This window comes from Pseudophryne corroboree, chromosome 5 (assembly GCF_028390025.1).
Source record: "Pseudophryne corroboree isolate aPseCor3 chromosome 5, aPseCor3.hap2, whole genome shotgun sequence".
Classification (NCBI taxonomy): domain Eukaryota; kingdom Metazoa; phylum Chordata; class Amphibia; order Anura; family Myobatrachidae; genus Pseudophryne; species Pseudophryne corroboree.
The window spans coordinates 123249865-123275873 of record NC_086448.1 but is presented as its reverse complement, the minus strand read 5'-3'; the positions used below and the strand labels follow the sequence as shown (position 1 = coordinate 123275873).

The 26009-nt window shown below is 46.3% G+C and overlaps 1 protein-coding gene across 1 annotated transcript in view; it reads left to right on the top strand.

Annotated features, from left to right (window-relative positions):
* Positions 1-26009, top strand: part of MASTL (microtubule associated serine/threonine kinase like) — a 245522-nt gene that overhangs the window by 164652 nt on the left and 54861 nt on the right. The window contains exon 8 of the mRNA XM_063921679.1: positions 77-1249. Within this exon, the coding sequence (XP_063777749.1) occupies positions 77-1249 (1173 nt within the window). The remainder of the gene's footprint in view (positions 1-76; positions 1250-26009) is intronic.

Genomic DNA, 26009 nt, shown 5'->3' with positions numbered 1-26009 from the left:
TGACTGATTTATTTTTCCGTTGGGGGAGTGGGTTGGTATACTTTATTTTGTCTTGATTTTTTACCCCTTTTTCCAGGTTGCCGAAGGACCACTGTATTTGAACTCTAGTCGATTAAAGGCTAATTTGTCTGATAAATCATTAAGCAAGACGCAACTGGGGAAAGTTGTGAAGTACATGAAGGATTTGGAGACCAATTTCTCTCCCATTATTTATCGTGAGAATGGTAAGAATTTTGACGTCCAGCACCGTACTAACGAACTTAAGGACACACCAATTGGTAGTGTAAATGCAAAAGGATTAATCAGGAAATGTCTGTATGATCCTACCACGCATGAAGAGAAGGAAAACTTTGATTTTGGAGAATTGAAAGTGTTCCCCAGATCTCCAGTATCTCCTCCTTGGCTGCCGAGTTCTTCATTGGATCCCATCAATTATAATGAATATGAACTTGCTGAAAGAACAGGAACCAAAAGAAATTTTTCATTAGTTGAAACAAGTCCTGGTCAGGATCTTATGGAAAAGAAGAGTAATTCCCAGTATAAACGTGCCTACCAAATTGAAGATGTTCCCGTCATTACAAGTACTGGTCTAACTATGGAAATTGAGTCCCTTTTTCTTGCCGATCTCCGACGAGGTGCTGTGTGTGATGATAAGCAAAAAGAAAAGTTTGTCCCAGCTCCGGAAACTCCGGAGAAACACTGCTCAGAGAATCCAGTGGCCAAGAACTTGTTGTGTGAATTAGATGAGAATAGTTCAAACTCTGGATCAGACAACAATGGGTCCTGGAAACAAAGTCCAAATGGGAATCCCAGTTCCTCTCCTAAAGCATCTGTTTCAGACCAGTCACCGGAAGAAGCGCTCTCTGATGTGGATAGAAGCATGAAAGAACTTTCTTTTGAGTCGCAGAACGAGGCCAATGAGGGCTCAACTCTGCAGGATGCAGATTTAGCTGCCATATGTGAAGACAAAGAGCAAGAAAAGAGCAAACCCACAGGATGTATTTTACCTGAAATGGACAATAAAGCCTGGGCATCTCCAGCCACAACTAGAAAGTTACCCAGTACTACAAAGAGAGCAGTGGTGGGTTTCCGAAGTTACAACAGCACCATTAATGGATCAAACCTCTCAGAACCCTCCCGAATCAGTATTGGGTCTGTGGACAAAATACCTTTCTCTCTGGGTTGTACAGGATCCTACCCCATGACTGTTACTCCAGCACAAAAGGACAGAACATACAAGAATTTACAGGTATAAATTATTGAAGCCATAAATGTCTCTTTAATTACTGGTTGTGTGATGGGTGTTCATGGCCATTTTATTAGAGGACCGTGTTTTACAAAGGAACCACAGATCTGATTGTAGTAGCCAATAAATGTAAATACTATCCCCAAGAGCCAGTCTGTAATCTGTGTAGGATACATCTTTGAAAATCTAGTAATTGCCTCCAATAGTTAGCGCTGTATCATCATCTATACCGGTATTGTACTGCCATCTGTGCCATATTACAGTATTCTTATACACTGCCATCTACATGTTACATTGTACTGGCTCCTTTTTCTCCTAGTAGGGACTCGGGTGTTGCTCTGTGTAGATGTTTTTGCTGGTGATCAGGTGGTTCTCCTTACAGTCCTGCATAAAAAAACAAGGAGTTGGAGGGAAACTCATTTGCCAATAGGGGAAGCAGTTGTTAAAATGTAGTATGTAGGACAGATGGTAGTGTAGTCCTTAAGTAGCAGTATGATTTTTTTTTACTAATCTGGAGCATGTATGCACAATATGTTTGGTGAATGCCTTCAATGCTAAGGACGAGTGGGACTTGTCCTACAGTAAGTTCTACAGTTGTTTTAAATGTGGATTGGGGGTACTGAACTACAAGCCCCCTTATAGTTGCTGTCACTTGGCCCCAGGAGGGGAGGGACATGATGGCATTGTGACATTGATCCCACAATGAAGTGAGTACCATCCCTTCATGGATAAACTCTGCAAAATTTTTAAAAACTCTGGAAATGAATGGAAGAGCATTAAAAGTGCATGCACATACTATGAGGTATCCTGTGAAGTTATTCTCTAGTGATCATGTGGGTACTGAACAGATCATTATGAAGTATACAGATAGGTCCTCCGTTATCTTGGCTGACTGAGGCGTTAGTCGCGATCAGGCATACGCAGCGTGCCTGGGCACAAGGAGGCGCGTCTAATCAAAGGTAGGCGCACAGAGCGTTTGGCATTACCTTTGAGTGTAATACCTAAGATCATCCACCCGATGTTGCTTTTTAAAATAACCAATGCGCATGCGTGTGGTCTCCATTAAAGTACAATACTGAACTACTTTACTGGTGCGTCTCATTAAGCTACATTATGCTACAGTATGTCATACAGTATATACAGTACAGATGCAAATAGTACAGCATATACAGATGCAAACAAACGTGTTACAGATACAGTATGGTCTATTGATGTTAGGGATATGTGAGCGTCCAAATCCCGTAGTATGAAGTATAATGGGGAGAGATAAAAGCTCCTCCCTAAGTTCCTGGATGCCAAATTACTGTGTGAATAATTTATACAGACGCAAATGAACGTTTTAAAACACTTGTGTATGCAGACGCAACTAATGTGTGAAAGGAATAATGTAGCTCATTGACTTTACAGTATGTACAGTGCACTAAGTGAGCGTCCGAGTCCCCTAACGGCATAAACGAACACCAATGGGAAGGAGTCGCTGCTTGCATTACATTTACACATGAACTTGTGTATCTTCCATGCAGCGACGTAGGCTAGCGGTGAAGGCTCCCACCTCCCACGCTGAGGGTTCTGGGTTCGATTCCCAAAGTGCCAATCTATATATTTTTTCCCCCCCTGACATTCACTTTATTAGAAAAAAAAATGTCTGTGTAAACCATTGTAAAACATTCAATGGCAGGGTGCACATAGGTTTCACATAAATCAGGGTTTTTAGTGAACAGCTAATTAGCATGAACAGCTAATTAGTACCCTAATAGAACATACTGTACAGAGATACTAAGAACGGTGATTTGGCATCCAGGAACTTAGGGAGGAGCTAGCCACCCAGTAGTGTAGATGTTTATTGCATCTAGTTGTGCCTCAAGCGCCTGTCCGTGATTAAACTCGGCAACCTAAGCTATCACCTAGGCGTGACTAAATTTCCGTCTAGGCGCAGAAACAGTCAAGATAACGGAGGACCCATCTGTAGGTATGTGGTAGTTACTGAAGGAGAGTCCCCTCTTTTAAACGATGTTGCCCTTTAGTGGTTCAGAGTTGTTAGCAATTGGGCAAAACCATTTTGCACTGCACGTGGGGCAGATGTCACATGTGCAGAGAGTTAGATTTGGGTGGGGTGTGTTCAAACTGAAATCTAAATTGCAGTGTAAAAGTAAAGCAGCCAGTATTCACCATGCACAGAAACCATATAACCCACCCAAATCTAAATCTCTCTGCACATGTTACATCTGCCCCACCTGCACTGCAATATGTTTTTCTCCGGCAGGGTCCACAGGTTATCCACAGGATAACATTGGGATATGATGACGCGACAGCGGATTTGCAGCAATCAGTCCAAGCTTTTCGGCCTCCCAGCATGCAGCGGGCCCGTCCATATATCCATGCCTCCTGGCTCAGGCAAATCCGTTTTTTGTTTGGTGCGGCTGGAGCCACACCACGGTCAGAGGGCTGCTGGTTTTTAGCAGCCCTAAGCTTTCTTATGTTATTTCTCTTACGTCCTAGAGGATGCTGGGGTCCACATTAGTACCATGGAGTATAGACTGGTCCACCAGGAGCCACTGGCACCTTAAGAGTTTGAGAGTGTGGGCTGGCTCCTTCCTCTATGCCCCTCCCACCAGACTCTGTTTAGAAAATGTGCCCGGAGGTGCCGGTCACAGCTAGGGGAGCTCTACAGAGCTTTTTTAGTAAAAGTTATTTTTAGAGTTTTTTATTTTACAGGAGGCTATTGGCAACAGCCTGCCTGCAGCGAGGGACTAAGGGGGGGAGCAGTGTCCGCCCTGCAGGGTCTGAGCCACTGTCTCCGCTGACTGGACACTGAGCTCCAGAGGGTTCTGATCGTTCTCTGCCACAGGGGACCGCTCGCCCCAGCAGCATGCCGCCAACCCCTTACAGACCTGAAGAAGTGGTGAGTGAGTCACCGACTACCCTAGCAAGCAGGGGACCGGTGTGAAGATGGCGGCAACAGGGAGGGAGAGCAGTATTAACTGCGCTCCTGTGAAGGTTCAGAGGCACATGGTGCGGCGCTGTGAGGGGCGACCTGAGCCAGCGCATACCCCCACACTGGTCCACAAGTCTGTCGGGGTCTGCGGATCTCAGCCAGCAAGTTTTACCTCAGGCCAGTATAATCTATGAAGAGCGGGAAGACAGCACCATTAAGGGGGCGGAGCTTCTCCTCAGAGCGGACCCAGCAGCGTTCCAGCACCATTTTCCTGCCTGCACAGTGCTGGATGGAAGAACAGGTCCCTCCACAGCAGCTCCAACTGTCAGTTCCAACTTGTCAGTACATGGTACCAGGGGGCTGTAGAAGGGGGAGGGGAGGCTGTAAACCGACTGTGTCTCCTATTAAGGGACACAGTCTGCGCTGACAAGGGATCTCCCTTTGCTGAAAGCGCTGTGTGTGTGGTTTGGCTCAGATCCTTGTGACTTTCTTGCCATTCTTAGGGGGGTAGGGGGAACTCTGTTTGCCCCCACGTGTGTGTGTGGAGTGTTTGGTGGTCTCCTTTAGCTATGTCCAGGGACACTGTGTCAATATGCTGCAAAGGATTTATTCTCCCAGGATGATCCCATTCCACGTAATCAGGATATCACTGGTTTAGCACAGATACCAGCAAGGGAACCTGAGTGGTTTTCCTCTATCAAATCTTGGATTTCTCAGATTTCTGACAGGGTTGTAAGTAATTAATCTGCAACCCAGGTATTACAGAGCTCTATGGCAGTATGGCCTGGTTCTGGTACCTCAGGACGCCCCGTTATATACCCCCGCAAACGTGCGCTTGTGCATGTCACACAAGACGACACGGATACCGATTTTGACACTACAGATGGTGATGGGGATGTGTTGCGGGGGTCCACATCTCTTGCAAAGGGGGTCAATTGTTGATAGAGGCTATCAGGGATGTGTTAAATGTTAATGATACCACACCTGAGCAGGTTGAGGAGGCTATTTTCACTGAAAATAAAAAAGCCTTGCTAACCTTCCCTGCGTCAAAGGAATTGAATGCTATATTTGAAAAAGCATGGGTAAACACTGAGAAAAAATTCTAGATCCCTAAAAGGGTCCAGGTGGCATTTCCTTTCCCTGAGGAGGATAGGAAAAAATGGGAAAACCCGCCAATTGTTGACGCCTCTGTGTCCAGAACCTGTTCCAGGATCTACTGCCTTAAAGGAGCCGGCTGATAGGAAAATTGATAACACGCTTAAATCAATGTATACTGCTTCAGGGGCCATATTACGTCCCACTATTGCTATTGCATGGACTGCAAAGGCAATAGTAAAGTGGTCGGCTACCTTACTTGAGGATTTGAATACGATGGATAGGGATGACATTGCATTATATTTACGCAACATACATGATTCTGCAGGTTTTATGGTAGAATCCATGAAAGGCCTGGGTTCCATGGCTGCGGGAATATCTTCCATGTCTGTTTAAGCTCGTCGGGGACTGTGGCTGCGCCAGTGGTCGGCCGACGCGGAATCCAGAAGAAGTGTGGAGTCCCTACCCTATACAGGTCAGGCTCTCTTTGGGGAAGCTCTAGATGCGTGGATATCTACCGCTACAGCGGGTAAGTCTCCGTTTCTTCCCTCAGCAGCACCTGCTCCGAAGAAATCTTTCTCTTCATCTGCAACGCAGTCCTTTCGGCCTAACAAGCCTACAAAGGCCAGGACTTCCAATACCTTCTTTAGGGGAGGTCGGGTTAAGTCCAAGAAACCTGCCGCTGCAGGTTCCCAAGAGCAAAAGCCTGCTTCGGGTATGCCAAAGTCCTCCGCATGACGGTGGACTGCACGCCCCGGTGGTGGGGCCAGTGAGAGCGAGACTGAGACACCTCAGTCATGTCTGGGTATCGTCCGGCCTGGATCCCTGGGTGGTAGATGTTGTGTCTCAGGGATACAGGCTGGAATTTCTAAGTCTCCCTCCTCATCGCTTTTTCAAGTCAGGCTTGCCAACTCTGTTGGAGGACAGCACTGTACTACAAGATGCTGTCCAAAAGCTGGTAGAGGCACAGGTTATTGTGCCAGTACCACCTCACATGCTAAACAATGGTTACTATTCGAACCTTTTCGTGGTACCAAAACCGGATGGTTCGGTCAGGCCCATTCTGAACCTAAAATCATTGAACCCCTTTCTAAAGGAGTTCAAGTTCAAGATGGAGTCTCTTAGGGCGGTGATATCAGGTCTGGAAGAAAGAGAATTCCTGGTATCCCTGGATATCAAGGATGCGTACCGCCACATTCCGGTCTGGCTGCCGCATCAGGCTGATCTCCGCTTCGCATTGCTGGACTGTCCTTTCCAGTTCCAGGCACTGCCATTCAGCCTCTCCACAACACCGAGGGTGTTTACAAAGGTGATGGCGGAAATTATGATTCTACTCCGCAAGCAGGGTGTGAACATCATTCCATATCTGGATGACCTGCTGATAAAGGCATCGTCCAAGGAGAGGCTGCGGCAGTTCTTTGTCCTCACAACGCGACTGCTACAGAGTCATGGTTGGATTCTGAACCTTCCAAAGTCACATTTGGAACCAACCCAGAGGTTGTTATTTCTGGGAATAATCCTGGATACGGAAGTGTAGAGCAGGCCTGGCCAACCAGTGGCTCTCCAGATGTTGTGAAACTACACATCCCAGCATGCCCTGCCACAGTTTGAGCCTTCCGTAATAGCAAAACTGTGGCAAAGCATGATGGGACTTGTAGTTTTACAACAGCTGGAGAGCCACAGGTTGGCCAGGCCTGGTGTAGAGGGTGTTTCTTCCGCAGGAAAAGGCGTTGGTGATACAAGCCCTATGGTCCGGGATGTCTTGAAGCCACCTCGGGTGTCGGTTCATCAATGCATTCGCCTATTAGGAAAAATGGTGGCCTCTTACAAGGCTCTCCGGTACGGGAGGTTCCACGCTCGCACCTTCCAACTGGATCTCCTGGACAAGTGGTCAGGATCTCACCTCCACATGCACCAGAGAATTCATCTGTCGTCAAAGGCCAGGATTTCACTCCTCTGGTGGCTCCAATTGCCTCACCTTCTGGAGGAACGCAGGTTTGGGATTCAGGGCCAGGTCCTTCTAACCACGGATGTGAGCCTTCGGGGCTGGGGAGCAGTCACTCAAGGAGTAACCTTCCAAGGACGGTGGTCAAGCCTGGAAGCCGGCCTGCCCATCAACATCCTGGAACTAAGCCGTGTACAACGGCCATCTTCAGGCGGCCCCTCTTATGAGATATCGGGCCATTCAAGTGCAGTCGGACAAATTAACAACAGTGGCTTACATAAACCGACAAGGCGGAACGAAGAGCAGAGCAGCAATGTCAGAGGTGACAAGAATACTCCTCTGGACAGAAAAGCACGCGTTAGCGCTGTCAGCTATCTTCATTCCGGGATTAGACAACTGGGAAACAGACTTCCTCAGCAGACACGATCTCCATCCGGGAGAGTGGGAACTCCATCCGAAGGTGTTCGAGGAAATAACAGATCTTTGGGGTTTACCCTAAATAAACATGATGGCCTCTCGTCTCAACAAGAAGCTTCGACGTTATTGTTCCTGGTCGAGGGACCCATAGGCAGTGGCAGTGGCCGCCCTGGTGTCTCCGTGGGTGTTCCAGTCAGTGTACGTGTTTCAACCACACCCACTCATCCCAAGAATCCTAAAGCTCATAAGGAGAACAAGGGTTCAAGCGATCCTCATTTCCCCAGACTGGCCGAGAAGGGCTTGGTACGCGGACCTTCTGAATCTACTGCAAGAAGAGATGAGGCCTCTTCATCTTCAGAAGGACCTGCTGCAGCAGAGGCCGTTAGCCTATCAAGACTTACCACGGCTACGTTTGACGGTATGGAAGTTGAGCGCCTTATTCTTGCTCGGAAGGGCATTCCGGAGAAGGTTATTCCTACCCTCATACAGGCTAGGAAAGGGGTAACGTCTAAACATTACCATCGTATTTGGAAGAAATATGTCTCTTGGTGTGAGTCCAAGAAGTTTCCTACGGTGTGTCACAACTGAGGGCCTGAGCTGACGGGAGGCAGCCTCAGTTGTAGGGGCTGAGATGTACCGGAACCTGGGAGGTTGTATCAGACCCCTGGACATGTAAGTAACATGAATAATAACTGCCCGAAGGCGTGACCACGACAACTTGGATAAAAGTCAATGATGTTTATTATGACAACTCCGCAACACAGCAGCAGTAAAAGAAAACGTAAAAGTCAGCAAAGAATAAATACAGTTCCTGGGTACTACAGGATGGCAGGAGCCACAGGGCACTGGTAGTGTGAGATAGTTCTTATGATCTTCTAGATGGAAAGTCCTTACCAGGCCCGACTGTAGCAATGGAGATAACCCAGGATTGTGCCAGCTGGTGTTCCAGGAAAAGCTGGGTTGCTGAAGATAAAACAGCTCCTGTGGATACTGGCTGGAACCAGACTGTTAGCACGGAGTGGATACTGGCTGGAACCAGTTAAATAATAAATGAACTTGGGAGCGATGAAATATGAACTGAAATGTAGAACTTGAGAGCGGAGAAATAATAATACCGGTGGAGAGTGGTAAAGTGTAGAAAGGACACCGGCCCTTTAAGGAAAGCTGTACTCTGCTGGAAGCTGAGCTGGAAGCAGGTAATGTTGTAGCTGGAAACAGATGAATCCACAATGGATTGGAGAGTCAGGCTACACCGCAGGTGGAATGCTGGTGCGGGTCTCTATGGTGGAAGTCTTGAGACAGGAGCTGGAACCTGGAAGACAATCACAGGAGAGAGACAAACAGGAACTAGGTTTGACAACCAAAGCACTGACGCCTTCCTTGCTCAGGCACAGTGTATTTATACCTGCAGCAAGGAAGGGATTGGCTAGGCAATTATGCAGATTATCAATACTGAGAACAGATTGGTGGAAATGATCAGCTGACAGAATCCAAGATGGCTGCGCCCATGCAGACACTTGGAGGGAAGTTTGGTTTGTAATCCATATGGTAATGAAAACAGTAATGGCGGCGCCGGCCACCGGAGACAGGAGGCGCCAGGCTGACAGATGCACATCCAACCACGCGGACACAGCGGAGGCCGCAGCTGACGTAATCGCCACTCAGACACTCTGCATGCAGAAGTTCAGGGACGGCGGCGGAGGCCGCGGGAGACGCCATGCCAGGTGTAATATGGCGTTTACTGTGACAGCGTCCCAGAGTGACAGGAGAGGATACAGGAATGTACACATCAGGATAACAGATGGGATCCGGTCCTGGAGCGCTGAGCCAACCTTAGGAGGCATCTGATGGGTAAGAAATGGCGTCCAGATACCCGGATCGTGACAGCACCCCCCCCCCCCTTTAGGAGTGGCCCCAGGACACTTCTTTGGCTTTTGAGGAAACTTGGAATGGAATCTCCGGACCAAGGCAGGAGCATGGACATCAGAAGCATTGGTCCATGAACGTTCCTCAGGACCATAACCCTTCCAGTCAATAAGATATTGTAGTTGACCGTAACGGTGACGTGAGTCCAGGATCTTGGCCACTTCATACTCAACGCCTCGTTGAGTTTGGACTTTCGGAGTTGGAGGAAGTGAGGAATGAAACCGATTCAAGATCAGCGGTTTCAACAGGGAAACATGGAATGTCCTGGGTATTTTTAAGAAGGGAGGCAACTGGAGTCTGTAAGCAACAGGATTGATGACTTGTTCAATCTTGAAAGGACCGATATAGCGAGGTGCAAACTTCATACTGGGAACTCTTAACCTCAAATTCTTCGTGGATAACCATACCCGATCACCCACCTTGAGAGCAGGAACTGCTCGACGCTTCTTATCCGCAAACTTCTTGTACCTGAACGATGCCTTGAGCAGAGCTGATCGTACGCTCTTCCAGATATTGGCAAACTGATGCAAGGTGATATCCACTGCGGGAACAGAAGTTGCTGGAAGCGGTTGGAACTCAGGGACTTTAGGGTGGAATCCAAAGTTAGTGAAGAATGGTGTTGAAGCAGATGAAGAATGATACTGCATTAATTCATATGTTGTAGCGCTCAACCTGTGCGAATATATAAATGATGATGCTGTGAAACTAGAAATTTGAAAATTAATTCAAGGTTTTTATTGTTAATAAAGTACACAAGCATATATTTCGTGTATATGCATTCAAAAATTTTGAGTGTATGGTTTGTAAAAATTATATATATATATATATATATATGAGCGAGATTATATATATATATATATTGCTTGAGGAAACTGTACGTATATATATAAATATATATATTGAGAGGAAAAAATGTTGAAAAACCGTACAGTCTGAAAAAAAGAAAAAGAAAAAAGAGGAGGAAAATTATAAAAAATTAAAAAAATGAAAAAAATGAGAAAAATGAAGAAATGAAAAAAATATAGGAATTGTCTCTTTGGCTGTGACCCAGCTGATTAGGTTATTTAGATAGTTGTGCAGCATTAAAAGTCATTCACATAGTAGTCAGCGGCGTCCCGCTGACTATACGGTTCAAGCAGGCTGATGGTGACTTGCTTAACGGTGATTGCGGTGTTTCCCCGGGGTTCTGGGTGCGCCTGGTGCGGGGAGGGTTAGGGGACAGGGAGTACCGGACTGTGTATGCCCCGTGGGAGGACACACTCACCCTGTCCTGGTTCGGACAGTGATGAAGGATCCAGCCACCACAGTGATTGAACTAGCGGTGATCCGCAGTGTAGGCTTGTTTAGAGCCGTCACTGCGCTTCATCCGCCGGGCCCGGAGCTGCTACCTCTCTCTCCCCCCTCCTACGCTGGTCGACTCGGCGATACACCCCACCGGCTTACCTTCCTCCTTCTGATGTTTCTCCGTCGCTGGTGTCTGCTTCCGGGTAGGGGAATCACGTGATCCCCGCTCGGCAATGTTCTGTAGGATTTCTGCGGCTCGTGCTGTCAGTGCAGTTTCAATGTGGATGAGGTAGTCTGAAGGTATAGGCCCAACGCGTTTCAACCCTCTAGGGGTCTTCTTCCAGGGATGTGTAGGTAATGTTCATGGATCGGGTCTCCCTTAAAAAGGGGGATTGATTCAATCTCATTGGTTTGCGTGTCAGTATCCGCCTCCTTTTGGTCTTGTCTGTTCCTTATTGGTCTAACTGGACTTCAATCAAGTTGGATTGACATTGATGGGTGCTTGGAGTGTGATGAACAATGGCGGGGCGATGAACAATCACTAACCGAATTTCTGCACCTCATAAACTCCAACACCAATAATCTGAAATTCACCACAAACTACAGTAGAACCAGTGTAGAATTTCTCGACCTCAACATTTTCATTGACGAAGGACAGATTCACACCAAGACCTATCAGAAACCTGTAGATGTCAATAGCTTCATCCTGGCCACCAGCTGGCATCACCCGAGCTGGCTCCAGACTGTACCTAAGGGACAATTCTTAAGAATTCGTAGGAACTGCTCAAAATTAGAAGACTATCGCATACAAGGTCAGGAATTGGCTACTAAATTCACAGACAAACTATACAAGACTGATCAGGTCCAACAGGCTTTCGAAGAGGTGACAATAACAGATAGAACAGAACTACTCAGATACAAAGAAAAAGGACAGAAAGAGAAACACCATGACGATAATATCCCCTTTATAACAAACTATTCAGGACAAGTGAATCAAGTGAGACACATTATAAAGAAACATTGGCCACTGTTATTAGAAGATGAAATCCTCAATGACATTTTACCAACAGGACCCAAGTTTATATTTAGAAAAGCACCAGACATTAAGAAAAATCTAGTTCACAATCATATACCACCACAAACCATGAAACAAACAAGTATAGACGGAAACATTCCCAAGCACGGTTTCTATTTTTGTGGGTTTTGCCAAGGATGCAAGAACGCAAAAATACGAAGTACAAAACCCATTTCAGAATTCACATCATGCACCACCAACAAGAAATATCAAGTGAAAGAACGATTGACTTGCACCAGCAAAGGGGTCATTTATCTCTTAGAATGCCCGTGTAAAAAACAGTATGTGGGGAGGACAACAAGACCGCTTAAGACACGAATCAATGAACATATAAGGAACATCAAAAAGGGCTATGAGGATCATAGCCTCTCACGACACTATAAAGAAACACACAATAGTGAACCAGATACCCTGAAATTTATGGGCATACAAGGAGTACAACAGAATTGGAGGGGTGGAGATTTTGTGCATCACATGAACACAACAGAGTTGAGATGGATATTTGAACTCAAGACCTTTGCACCTCAGGGACACAACCTGGATAATGAAGTGAAAGCCATTATCTGCAATCAATGACATATCAATGTAGAGGACCACACACTGATACACACTAGATAAATGACCATTTTACGCATACCTTCCCTCCCCATATCTCAACCCTCCCTCCCCCCTCCCCCAACACCGCTTTTATGGGTCCTAAAACAATGCAAACTACCTAAACCACAAATTCATTCGCAAATCTATCTTTATCTTTAGGTTTATATTCATTCTCATTTTTACTCTCATCCTTACAGATAATTCTTTCTCTTATTCTCATTTTCCTCATTAGCATTTTTATTTTTATTCAGAATTTTATTTACATGTATGTCCACCTATATTTTCATTCCATTACACTCTATGTACATTTAGCCATATAATTTCATTTTATTTTATTTTATTTTATTTTATTTCTATATATTGTTTATATTTTTTATATTATTTTTTATTTTATTTTATTTTATTTAATTTATAATATAATATAATTTATTTTTCATTCATCATATACTATAAATGATGACAAGCGAAGAAGTGTGATATACATCACCCACCAAATTAGAAATGATAACACGATTACCAACCAATAACAATATCCAAGGAATATATATATATATTTTTTTCTCATCCCATACTGTGATCACACTCCAAGCACCCATCAATGTCAATCCAACTTGATTGAAGTCCAGTTAGACCAATAAGGAACAGACAAGACCAAAAGGAGGCGGATACTGACACGCAAACCAATGAGATTGAATCAATCCCCCTTTTTAAGGGAGACCCGATCCATGAACATTACCTACACATCCCTGGAAGAAGACCCCTAGAGGGTTGAAACGCGTTGGGCCTATACCTTCAGACTACCTCATCCACATTGAAACTGCACTGACAGCACGAGCCGCAGAAATCCTGCAGAACATTGCCGAGCGGGGATCACGTGATTCCCCTACCCGGAAGCAGACACCAGCGACGGAGAAACATCAGAAGGAGGAAGGTAAGCCGGTGGGGTGTATCGCCGAGTCGACCAGCGTAGGAGGGGGGAGAGAGAGGTAGCAGCTCCGGGCCCGGCGGATGAAGCGCAGTGACGGCTCTAAACAAGCCTACACTGCGGATCACCGCTAGTTCAATCACTGTGGTGGCTGGATCCTTCATCACTGTCCGAACCAGGACAGGGTGAGTGTGTCCTCCCACGGGGCATACACAGTCCGGTACTCCCTGTCCCCTAACCCTCCCCGCACCAGGCGCACCCAGAACCCCGGGGAAACACCGCAATCACCGTTAAGCAAGTCACCATCAGCCTGCTTGAACCGTATAGTCAGCGGGACGCCGCTGACTACTATGTGAATGACTTTTAATGCTGCACAACTATCTAAATAACCTAATCAGCTGGGTCACAGCCAAAGAGACAATTCCTATATTTTTTTCATTTCTTCATTTTTCTCATTTTTTTCATTTTTTTAATTTTTTATAATTTTCCTCCTCTTTTTTCTTTTTCTTTTTTTCAGACTGTACGGTTTTTCAACATTTTTTCCTCTCAATATATATATTTATATATATACGTACAGTTTCCTCAAGCAATATATATATATATATATAATCTCGCTCATATATATATATATATATATATATATAATTTTTACAAACCATACACTCAAAATTTTTGAATGCATATACACGAAATATATGCTTGTGTACTTTATTAACAATAAAAACCTTGAATTAATTTTCAAATTTCTAGTTTCACAGCATCATCATTTATATATTCGCACAGGTTGAGCGCTACAACATATGAATTATTGCTTGTTCCCTATAGGCTAGTCACCCTATTTTTGTAGCAGCTCGCTGAACTCATCTACCCAGTGCGCTGGTACAACCCCCCTAAGGTAGAAGAATGATACTGGTTGTTATGACAGAACTCGGCCCAGGGAAGTAATTGAACCCAGTCATCTTGAGAGGAGGACACATAGATGCGGAGGAAGGCCTCCAAGTCCTGATTCACCCTCTCGGTTTGACCATTGGTCTGAGGATGGTAAGCCGTGGAAAACTTTAGCTTGACTTGGAGGACTTGACATAAACTTCGCCAGAATTTGGCTGTGAATTGAACTCCTCGATCTGAGATAATTTCTTCAGGAAGACCGTGGAGTCGGAAGATCTCTTGTATGAATACTTGAGCCAACTTGGAAGCTGACGGAAGACCGGTGAGAGGAATGAAGTGTGCCATCTTGGTGAACCGGTCAACTACCACCCAGATGGTATTGAACTTGTTACACATGGGTAAGTCTGTAATGAAATCCATCGACAAGTGGGTCCATGGTCGACGGGGAACGGATAGTGGAACCAGTTGCCCCGCAGGCGACTGGCGGGATACTTTATGTTGGGCACACTTTGGGCAAGATGCAATAAACTCCAAGACGTCCTTTTTCAGAGTTGGCCACCAATAGGACCTAGAGATAAACTCCAGGGTTTTTTGGATACCTGTATGTCCGGCAAAACGGGAAGCATGGGCCCAATGCATGAGCTTCTTCCTTAGCATCGGCTTCACAAAACTTTTCCCTGATGGGGGCGTAGAGTCCATCCCTACCGTGGAGAATGCCAACGGATTTATAATAGGATGCTTGTCTGAAGACTCTGACTCATTTTCTTGCTCCCATGAGCGGGAAAGGGCATCGGCCTTGCGATTCTGAGAGCCCGGACAGAACTGGAGTTTAAAGTCGAACCTGGAAAAGAAAAGTGCCCATCTGGCCTGACGAGGGTTGAGACATTGTGCGCCCTTCAGGTATAAAAGGTTCTTGTGGTCTGTAAGTATGGTGATTGAATGAGAGGCTCCCTCCAACAGATACCTCCACTCTTCTAGAGCGAGCTTGATGGCTAGCAACTCCTGGTCGCCAATGGCATAGTTGCGCTCAGCTGGGGAGAACTTCCGGGAGAAGAAACTGCAAGGGTGTAAATGGCCATCTTTAGCCCTCTGAGATAACACCGCTCCTACTCCAACGGAGGAGGCATCCACCTCTAAGATGAAAGGAGAGTCGATGTCAGGCTGTTTCAGAACAGGCGCAGAGATGAACCTTTGTTTTAAAAGATGAAATGCTTGCATGGCTTCTTCAGACCACTTGGACGGGTTAGCACCCTTCTTAGTGAAAGCAGTAATAGGCGCCACAATGGTGGAAAAGTCTCGTATAAACTTTCGGTAATAGTTGGCGAACCCTAAGAACCTCTGGACCCCTTTGAGGGTTAAGGGTACCGGCCAATTTTGGATTGCTTGTAGTTTCTCAGGATCCATCTCTAGTCCGGAACCGGACACAATGTACCCTAGAAACGGAATGGACTTGACTTCAAAGACGCATTTTTCTAATTTGCAATAGAAATGATTGACACGGAGACGGGACAGAACCTCTTTAACCCAAAAACGATGTTCCTCTAAATCGTTGGCAAAAATGAGGATATCGTCTAGATAGACCACGACATGACGGTATAGAATGTCTCTAAAGATCTCATTGACAAAATGCTGGAAGACAGCTGGAGCATTGCTCAATCCGAAGGGCATGACGAGGTACTCATAATGTCCGTCACGGGTGTTAAAGGCGGTCTTCCACTCGTCACCCTCACGGATCCGGATGAGATTGTATGCACCTCGCAAGTCCAGCTTTGTAAAGATGGTAGCTCCGCTAACTCTGTCAAAGAGCTCAGTAATCAGGGGTAAAGGATAACGGTTCTTGATGGTAATGTCGTTCAAACCTCTGTAGTCGATGCACGGCCGCAGACCACCATCTTTCTTTTTTACAAAAAAGAAGCCTGCGCCGGCTGGAGAAGAAGAAGGTCGAATGAACCCCTTTGCTAGGTTCTCTTTAATATATTCCTCCATAGAATGCGTCTCAGGCAGAGACAACGGATAAGTTCGGCCTCGAGGTGGAACCTTCCCTGGAACGAGATCAATCGGACAGTCCCATTCTCTATGAGGAGGAAGGATATCAGCAGAAGCTTTACTGAACACATCCGTGAAATCTTGATATGGAGGAGGTGGAACATCAGACGACCTGGGGGAGGAAGAACAGACAGGCAATACTTTAAACAAACATGTCTCAGCACAGGAGGAACCCCATGCCAGGATTTGCGTAGTCGTCCAATCAATTGTAGGATTGTGAAGACGGAGCCATGGAAGACCCAGGACCACAGGATGTGTGGCTCTTGGAATCACTAAAAAAGAAATAAGTTCGGAATGAAGAACTCCCTCTCTCAGACGAACTGGTAGAGTCCTTAAAGAAATAACTGCATCAAAAATTTTGCTGCCATCCACGGCAGTTAAAGAAATGGACGAAGAAAGTCTCTCGGTGGGTAGGGACCACCGTTTAACATAGGCTTCGGTAATAAAGTTCCCAGCTGCTCCGGAATCAAGGAGGGCAATGACGTTCCGATAACGTTGAGCAACTTGAAGCGAGACTGGGAGATTACAATCTTGAGGAGATGGAGAGGAGATCATTACTCCTAGCCGGCCCTCTCCTTGGCGAGCTAGGATTTGGAGTTTCCCGGACGTTTGGGACAGGCATTAATGGTGTGAGACGGAGCTGCACAATAGAGACAGAGAAACTCGGAGAGACGTCTTCGGCGCTCAGCAGGAGTTAAACGGGAACGGCCAAGTTGCATGGGCTCATCTTTAGATGGTGACAGTTGACGAGGAGGAGGAGCAGAAGATTTTGGAGCAGATGATCTTCCACGCTCAGTTGCTCTCTCTCTGAAACGTAAATCAACTTTCGTGCAGAGTGAGATTAGCTCATCTAACTTAGAAGGTAAGTCTCTGGTAGCTAACTCATCTTTAATACGCTCAGATAAGCCATGCCAGAATGCAGCATACAGGGCCTCGTCGTTCCATGCCAGTTCGGATGCCAGGATCTGGAACTGTATCAGATATTGTCCTACAGTACGTGACCCCTGGCGTAAACGGAGAATCTCGGATGAAGCTGAGGTTACCCGGCCTGGCTCGTCGAAGATGCGCCTGAATGGTGACACGAAGGCAGTGTAGGAAGATAGCAGGGTGTCGGACCTCTCCCATAACGGTGATGCCCAATCAAGGGCTGAGCCACTGAGAAGAGAAATAATGTAGGCAATTTTTGTACGGTCACTGGGAAAATTGCCAGGTTGTAGCTCAAACTGAATCTCACACTGGTTGAGAAATCCCCTGCAGAATCTTGGAGATCCGTCAAATTTTGCTGGCGTTGGAAGATGAAGACGTGGAGCAGAAATGGGTAAGGTGGGTGGGGTTATAGCTGGAGTCACTGTGGTTGACGCACCAGACGCGCCTGATCCACGGAGAGTTGTCTGAATCCCATCCAGCCGAGTAGAGAGATCCTGGAGACAGCGGATGATGTGGCCCTGTGCAGCCTCCTGATGTTCTAGTCGGGCTGCCAGTTCTTGCATAGGCCTGGCCGCTTGATCCTGGTCTCCGGCTGGATTCATTAGGTCAGTGCTTACTGTCACAACTGAGGGCCTGAGCTGACGGGAGGCAGCCTCAGTTGTAGGGGCTGAGATGTACCGGAACCTGGGAGGTTGTATCAGACCCCTGGACATGTAAGTAACATGAATAATAACTGCCCGAAGGCGTGACCACGACAACTTGGATAAAAGTCAATGATGTTTATTATGACAACTCCGCAACACAGCAGCAGTAAAAGAAAACGTAAAAGTCAGCAAAGAATAAATACAGTTCCTGGGTACTACAGGATGGCAGGAGCCACAGGGCACTGGTAGTGTGAGATAGTTCTTATGATCTTCTAGATGGAAAGTCCTTACCAGGCCCGACTGTAGCAATGGAGATAACCCAGGATTGTGCCAGCTGGTGTTCCAGGAAAAGCTGGGTTGCTGAAGATAAAACAGCTGCTGTGGATACTGGCTGGAACCAGACTGTTAGCACGGAGTGGATACTGGCTGGAACCAGTTAAATAATAAATGAACTTGGGAGCGATGAAATATGAACTGAAATGTAGAACTTGAGAGCGGAGAAATAATAATACCGGTGGAGAGTGGTAAAGTGTAGAAAGGACACCGGCCCTTTAAGGAAAGCTGTACTCTGCTGGAAGCTGAGCTGGAAGCAGGTAATGTTGTAGCTGGAAACAGATGAATCCACAATGGATTGGAGAGTCAGGCTACACCGCAGGTGGAATGCTGGTGCGGGTCTCTATGGTGGAAGTCTTGAGACAGGAGCTGGAACCTGGAAGACAATCACAGGAGAGAGACAAACAGGAACTAGGTTTGACAACCAAAGCACTGACGCCTTCCTTGCTCAGGCACAGTGTATTTATACCTGCAGCAAGGAAGGGATTGGCTAGGCAATTATGCAGATTATCAATACTGAGAACAGATTGGTGGAAATGATCAGCTGACAGAATCCAAGATGGCTGCGCCCATGCAGACACTTGGAGGGAAGTTTGGTTTGTAATCCATATGGTAATGAAAACAGTAATGGCGGCGCCGGCCACCGGAGACAGGAGGCGCCAGGCTGACAGATGCACATCCAACCACGCGGACACAGCGGAGGCCGCGGCTGACGTAATCGCCACTCAGACACTCTGCATGCAGAAGTTCAGGGACGGCGGCGGAGGCCGCGGGAGACGCCATGCCAGGTGTAATATGGCGTTTACTGTGACAGCGTCCCAGAGTGACAGGAGAGGATACAGGAATGTACACATCAGGATAACAGATGGGATCCGGTCCTGGAGCGCTGAGCCAACCTTAGGAGGCATCTGATGGGTAAGAAATGGCGTCCAGATACCCGGATCGTGACACGGTGGAGTTTCAACTGGGACGTTTCCTCCTCTTCCTGCAAGCAGGAGTGGATATGGGCCTGAGTTTGCGTTCTGTAAAGGTCCAGATTTCAGCCCTATCCATTTTCTTTCAGAAACAATTGGCTGCCCTCCCTGAGGTTCAGACTTTTTTGAAGGAGGTTCTGCATATCCAACCTCCCTTTGTACCGCCTACGGCGCCTTGGGACCATAACGTGGTGTTGCAGTTCCTCCAGTCGGATTGGTTTGAACCTCTACAGGAGGTAGAAGTCAAATTTCTTACATGGAAGGCGGTCATTTTGTTGGCCTTGGCTTCTGCTAGACGTGTGTCCGAGCTGGGTGCTTTATCCTGTAAAAGCCCTTACTTGATCTTTCACGAAGATGGAGCTGAGCTCCGGACTCGTCAGCAGTTTCTTCCGAAGGTTGTGTCGGCATTTCATATCAACAAAACTGTTGGTGCCAGTAGGCTACTGAGTCCTCAATTACATCAAAGTCCTTGGATGTCGTAAGGACTCTGAAGATATATGTGAAGAGAACTTCTCGTCACAAAGTCGGACTCTGTTTGTCCTCTATGATCCCAAGAAAATTGGGTGTCCTGCTTCTAAGCAGACTATTTCTCACTGGATTAGGTTCACTATCCAGCACGCTTATTCTACGGCAGGGCTGCCGTGTCCAAAATCTGTTAAGGCCCACTCTACTCGTAAGGTGGGGTCTTCCTGGGCGGCTGCCCGGGGTGTCTCGGCAATGCAACTTTGCCGAGCTGCAACTTTGTCTGGGTCGAACATGTTTGCAAAGTTTTGCAAGTTCGATACTTTGGCCTCTGATGATCTGAAGTTCAGTCAATCAGTTCTGCAGGAGCCTCAGCGTTCTCCCTCCCGTTCTGGGAGCTTTGGTACATCCCCATGGTACTAATGTGGACCCCAGCATCCTCTAGGACGTAAGAGAAAATAGGATTTTGGTTACCTACCGGTAAATCCTTTTCTCGTAGTCTGTAGAGAATGCTGGGCGCCCACCCAGCGCTTCGTTCTCCTGCAAATGTTATTTGGTTCAGTACAACTTCGTTTTAGTTGAGTACTGCAGTGTTACTTGGTAAGTAATGTTTCAGCAGTTGCTGAGTAGTTCAAGCTAGTTGACTTGACGTGCCTTGTATGTGTGTGCTGGTATGAATTTCACCACTATCTGTGGTATAATTCTTCTCTCGAAGTATGTAGTCTCCTCGGGCACAGTTTCTAGACTGAGTCTGGTGGGAGGGGCATAGAGGGAGGAGCCAGCCCACACTCTCAAACTCTTAAGGTGCCAGTGGCTCCTGGTGGACCCGTCTATACCGCATGGTACTAAAGTGGACCCCAGCATCCTCTACGGACTACGAGAAAAGGTAACCAAAATCCTATTTTTTTTATAGTCTTACTATTTTTTTCTTGAGTGATCTTTCTAACAAGCGTCTTATACGTACCGTAGAAAGAGTCGCTCCAACAACTCTCCGCCGGGTCGCAGCAACGCTTACCCACGAGTACAGTGCTGTTTCGTTGGGCGTCTGTGTCGGGTATACTAGCAGGTCCAGCAGACGTTACCAGGCTGTGGCCGGAGCGCGGGGAGAAGGTAAGGCATCGGTTCCGCTTAGAAGGGGAATACGGACACAGCGACACTGTTCTGGGAGTAGACTACTTGACAGTTGCTGACGCGGCTGCCACCTTGGGTACACCAGTGCTAGGCCTTAGGGATCACAGGCTCCAGGAATAGTATGAGGCCGCGATCCTTAGGGTTGATGTCAGCAGTGGGGAGTCAGATGCTCTCCTGGTCGCAACCTCCCCCCGGTTCATGACCAGTTTCCTCCGAGTCTCCCGCCATGAACTGTTTTCCCGCTCCTGTCTGAGACGCTGTATACGAAGGGGACCCAGTCGCAGCATAGGCGGCTGTGTGACTGTTGCGTATGTGTTCACTATAGGTTCATGGAGCAGCAGTGTACACTAGAAGCGTCTGGACCCACTTAGCATTCGCAAACGTATTGATCGATTCTGGAAGCGGGGTGAGTCTCCCTGTATCCCGCTTTACGGAGTACGGGTAATACAGCACTAAGTCTCGATCTACCTTTTGAGTACGAATAGTTAGATAAGTTCCTATTGCATATGAGTCTGTATACCATTACTGTTGTTTGTTTCGCTATGCGTCTGAATACGGTAGATCTGTTTTAAACATGATTCAGTAATATGTTCTCCTACATACTTGAAATGTAGTTGATGATGATGTGCTCATATTGCTTATTATACTAATGTATAACATGTGACTGACTGCAAGTGTGATTGCTGACTTTACTATATATTCTGTCAGTTTTTTTCTATTCCAATCCTCAATGCTGGTGCATGGGTACAGTTTGATTATATGTCACTTTAAAAAGCTTAAAGTGATTACAATCACAAATTGTGTAGTACACTGTGGAAGTGTTGATTATTTATCATGTCTAAGAGCGGCAAAGGTGAGGAAGATACACTCACAGTAACACCAACACTCATAATATGTTTGTCTTTCAAAGCTGGGTTAACCTTTCAGGATGGTTTGTGTGCAAATTGTTTTAACTTTCACCAGGGTCTCTTGAAAAATACATGGCAGATTTAGGTGCAGGTTGATCTGCCTTGGGCTATGTTTGCACAGACATTATCCAGTATTGCTGAACGGGTAATTCCAACTCCTGTCCCAGGGATAGGTTACACAATAAACCCTTACATGCAGCTTCCCACCTGCGGTTTATCACTTCCAGCAGCAGCCTCTCAAAAGAAACAGGCTGATAAGTAAATCTTCATTCTCACAGGCTACACATGTTTCAGATGAGGATTCATTGGAGTATGGAAGCTCTATAAACTCTGCTTCAGCATACGAAGAGGAGGAGGAAGGTCTCAGCTCAGTGGATATAGCTGAGTTAATTAAAGCAATGAAAGCCATTCTATCCTTAGAGGATTCAGCAGAGCCTGTATTAAAAATAAAGGCACCTGTGTTTAAATGTCCCAAAACAGTTAAGACTGAGTTTCCAGGGTCTGATCAGCTGACGGAAATCATGGAAGATGCTTGGGCTACGCCCAATAAGAAGTTTAGAATTCCTAGGAAATGGAATTCCAATTATCCTCTTCCAGCTGGGGATTGTTTAAAAAGGGAGGTGGCTCCCAAGGTAGATATGCATGTGATTCGATTAGTGCGAAAATCTACATTACCTTTGCCTTTAATATCATTAAATGATGTCACTGATAGGAGAGTGGATGGTTTTTAAAAAAAAAAACAATTTTTTTTTTCCCTGTCTGGGGCAGTCATAAGGCCAGCCATGGCTTCAGCATGGATGGCAAAGGCAGTGGCTGCCTGGGCTGATGCAATGGAGGGGGATTTTTCAGTAGCATCTAGAGAGCAAAAATCCCATAAAGCACATATAAAACAGGCTGCATGCTCTTGGAAGAAGCTGCATTGGATATGGGTACTATTGCCTCCAGGGCATCAACTTCAACAATAGCTGTTCGCAGAGCAGTTTGGCTACGTACGTGGAAAGCTGATACAGAATCTAAGAAGGCTCTAGAATCTTTGCCTTTTTCTGAAGATATTCTTTTTGGTAAAGAATTGACAGATATTTTGGAGTCAGAAGCAGACTCCAAGAAGGTCAAGTTTCCGTCCACATACTATTTCAAATCTAAACTTCCATCTTTTCGGCCCTTTCGGTCTCAAGGAAAAGCTAAAGGAAAAAGTGATGGCAGGCAGCCCCAATACAACAAGTCCGGTAAGACTAAAAGCATTGGGCACCTAGAGGACCCGTTGTTAAAACAGAAAATAAGCCATCAGCCTGATGGTGCGGGCCTCCACCTGGGGAATCCCAGGATGGGGGGCCAACTTCAGTTTGCACAGATCTGGCAGCAGTCTACATCAGATGCCTGGGTGCAGGAAGCGGTATCTCTAGGTTATGCTTTCGCCTTCAAGAAGCACCCACCTCGAAGGTTTTTTTGTACCAGCCCTTCTCGGGTAGAGACGAAGGCCAGGTCTTTGCAAGAGGCAGTTCAGAAATTGCTTCAGTTGGGAATAGTTATTCCATTTCCTCCTGCACAACGAGGACAGGGTTTTTACTCCAACCTGTTTCTAGTTCAGAAGCAAAATGGGTCATTCCGGCCAATTCTCAATCTCAAAGAGCTGAACAAATACATTTGGATACCTCGGTTTCATATGGAGACTTTACGTTCCATCATTTTGGCCATGGAGCCAGGGGATTATATGGTATCCCTGGATATCCAGGATGCTTACCTACATGTTCCTATAGCACTGTCCCATCAGTGCTATCTCAGGTTCGCTATCCTCCAGCAGCATTTTCAGTTCTAGGCCTTACCTTTTGGGTTAGCCACAGCCCCCAGAGTGTTTACCAAAATTATGGTGGTAATGGCAGCTTATCTCTGCCAGAAGTGGATAAGAATTTTTCCATACCTCGACGATCTTTAAATCCTGGAACAGTCGCAGGAATTACTTCTAGGTCATCTGCAACAGACAATAACGTGTCTGCAAAGGCACGGGTGGCTCATAAATTGGGCACTGATTCAGGCAAAGGACATTCTTCGGGGGAAAAGTGCAGATCCGTCCGCACAATGCGAGGGCAGTAGCGTACCTCAACCATCAGGGAGGAACCTGTAGCCAAAAAGCGATGAAGGAGGCAAGTCACATACTAAAGTGGCCAGAACTTCATCATGCAGCCTTGTCTGCAGTATTCGTTACAGGAGTCCTAAACTGGGAAGCGGATTTTCTCAGTTGACACTCCATTCAGGCAAGCGAATGGGCTCTACACCTGGAGGTCTTCCAGACTCTAGTAGACCATTGGAGGTTGCCAGAGATAGATCTCATGGCGTTCCATCAGAACAACAAAGTTCTCGCATACGGGTCAAGAACAAAGGATCCAAGTGCGATTTTTGTGGATGCCCTGTCTGTAAGATGAGACTTTCATCTGGCCTATGTGTTTTCTCCAATCACCCTATTACCCAGGGTGGTGAGAAAGATAAAGCAAGGAAAGGATGCTGTGATACCAATTGCTTCGGCTTGGCCCAGAAGACAATGGTACACGGATCTGCAGAGAATGTAGATGGATGCTCCACTCCTGCTCCCTCAACGTCAAGATCTACTGATGCAGGGACATTGTTATCACAGACATCTGGATCGACTATCTTTGACAGCGTGGCTCTTGAAACCTCTGTCCTGAAGTCAAGAGGATTCTCACAACAGGAATCCTTACTCAGCTTGCATTTATCACCAAATATGGCAAACCTATATTCATTGGTGCAGTGAACGTAAAATGGACCCTAAGTCTTTCAAAGTTTCCAGGGTCTTAGCATTCCTTCAGGCAGGAATGGATAAAGGTTTGAAGGTGGCTTCCTTGAGAGTGCAAGAGTCAGCATTGAGTGCATGGTTCCAAAAGAAAATTGCCAACTTACAGGATGTGCGTACTTTTTTCCAGGGAATGCTGCGCATTCAACCTCCTTTTGTTCCTCCTACAGTGCCTTGGGACTTAAATTTAGTTCTAAAGACCCTTCAAGTTCCCCATTTGAATCACTTAATAAAGTGGATCTTAAATGGTTGACAGCTAAAGTTCTCTTTCTACTGGCCATGGCGTCCGCTAGAAGAGTGTCTGATTTAGGGGCATTGTTATGTTGTCCTCCATTTCTGATCTTTTATCCAGATAGAGTGGTTTTTAGAACTGAATCTTGGTATCTTCCCAAGGTGGTGTCTATATTTCACCTTAACGAAGAAATTGTAGCCACCGCTTTCCAGGAACCGGGCCTTTCTGCGGGAGATGCATTGCTGGATGTGGTCCGTGCCTTAAGGATCTACGTGGATCGTACCAGTGCCATCAGAAAGACAGATTCTCTCTTCGTTCTCTACGGATTTCACAAGAGAGGATGGCCTGTTGATAAGCAGACACTGGCGAGGTGGCTTTGGATGATGATTTCAGAAGCATATTCTCAAGCTGATCTCCCTGTTCCAGCTAATGTCTCTGCTAACTCTACTCGTAAGGTAGGTCCATCATGGGCAGCACAACGTGGTGCTTCAGCAGAACAGATATGTAAGGCAACCACATGGTCTTCCATTAACACATTAGACATTATGCCATGGATACCTTTGCCTCTCACAACGCTGAATTCGGGCGAAGGATTCTCCTGTCCAGTCAGGAGCGTCCCCACCACTAAATTGCTTTGGGAAATCCCAATGTTATCCTGTGGATAACCTGTGGACCCTGCCGGAGAAATATACATTATATTAAGAACTTACCGTTGATAATGGTATTTCTCCTAAATCCACTGGATCCACAGGGATCCCACCCTGACGCACCTGATTTGAGGATTCTTTTACTCCCTAACCTCTTCCTTCTTGTTCGGAAGGGTGTGCATGTGTGTTCGTCTCGCCTGATTAGGCCTACCTATGATGCTCCTGCCTTGAGCTTTTGGAATATAACTGATTTGCCTGAGCCAGGAGCCGGGGATATATTGGATGGGCCTGCTGCATGCTGGGAGGCCGAAAAACTTTGACCGATTGGTGCAAATCCGCTGTCGCTTCATCATATCCCAATGTTATCTTGTGGACTTAGGAGAAATACCGTTATCAATGGTAAGTTCTTACCATAACGTTTATTTTCCCAATTGATAACCACTCTGAATAAACCCCACTGTCTGGTGATAGAGGACACTTAACATTTAATTTCCCCCCCCATTCCTTTCACTTACACTCTGAGGCAGGCTCGTTTTAAAGAGGGAATGCTCCACTTTCAAACGTGC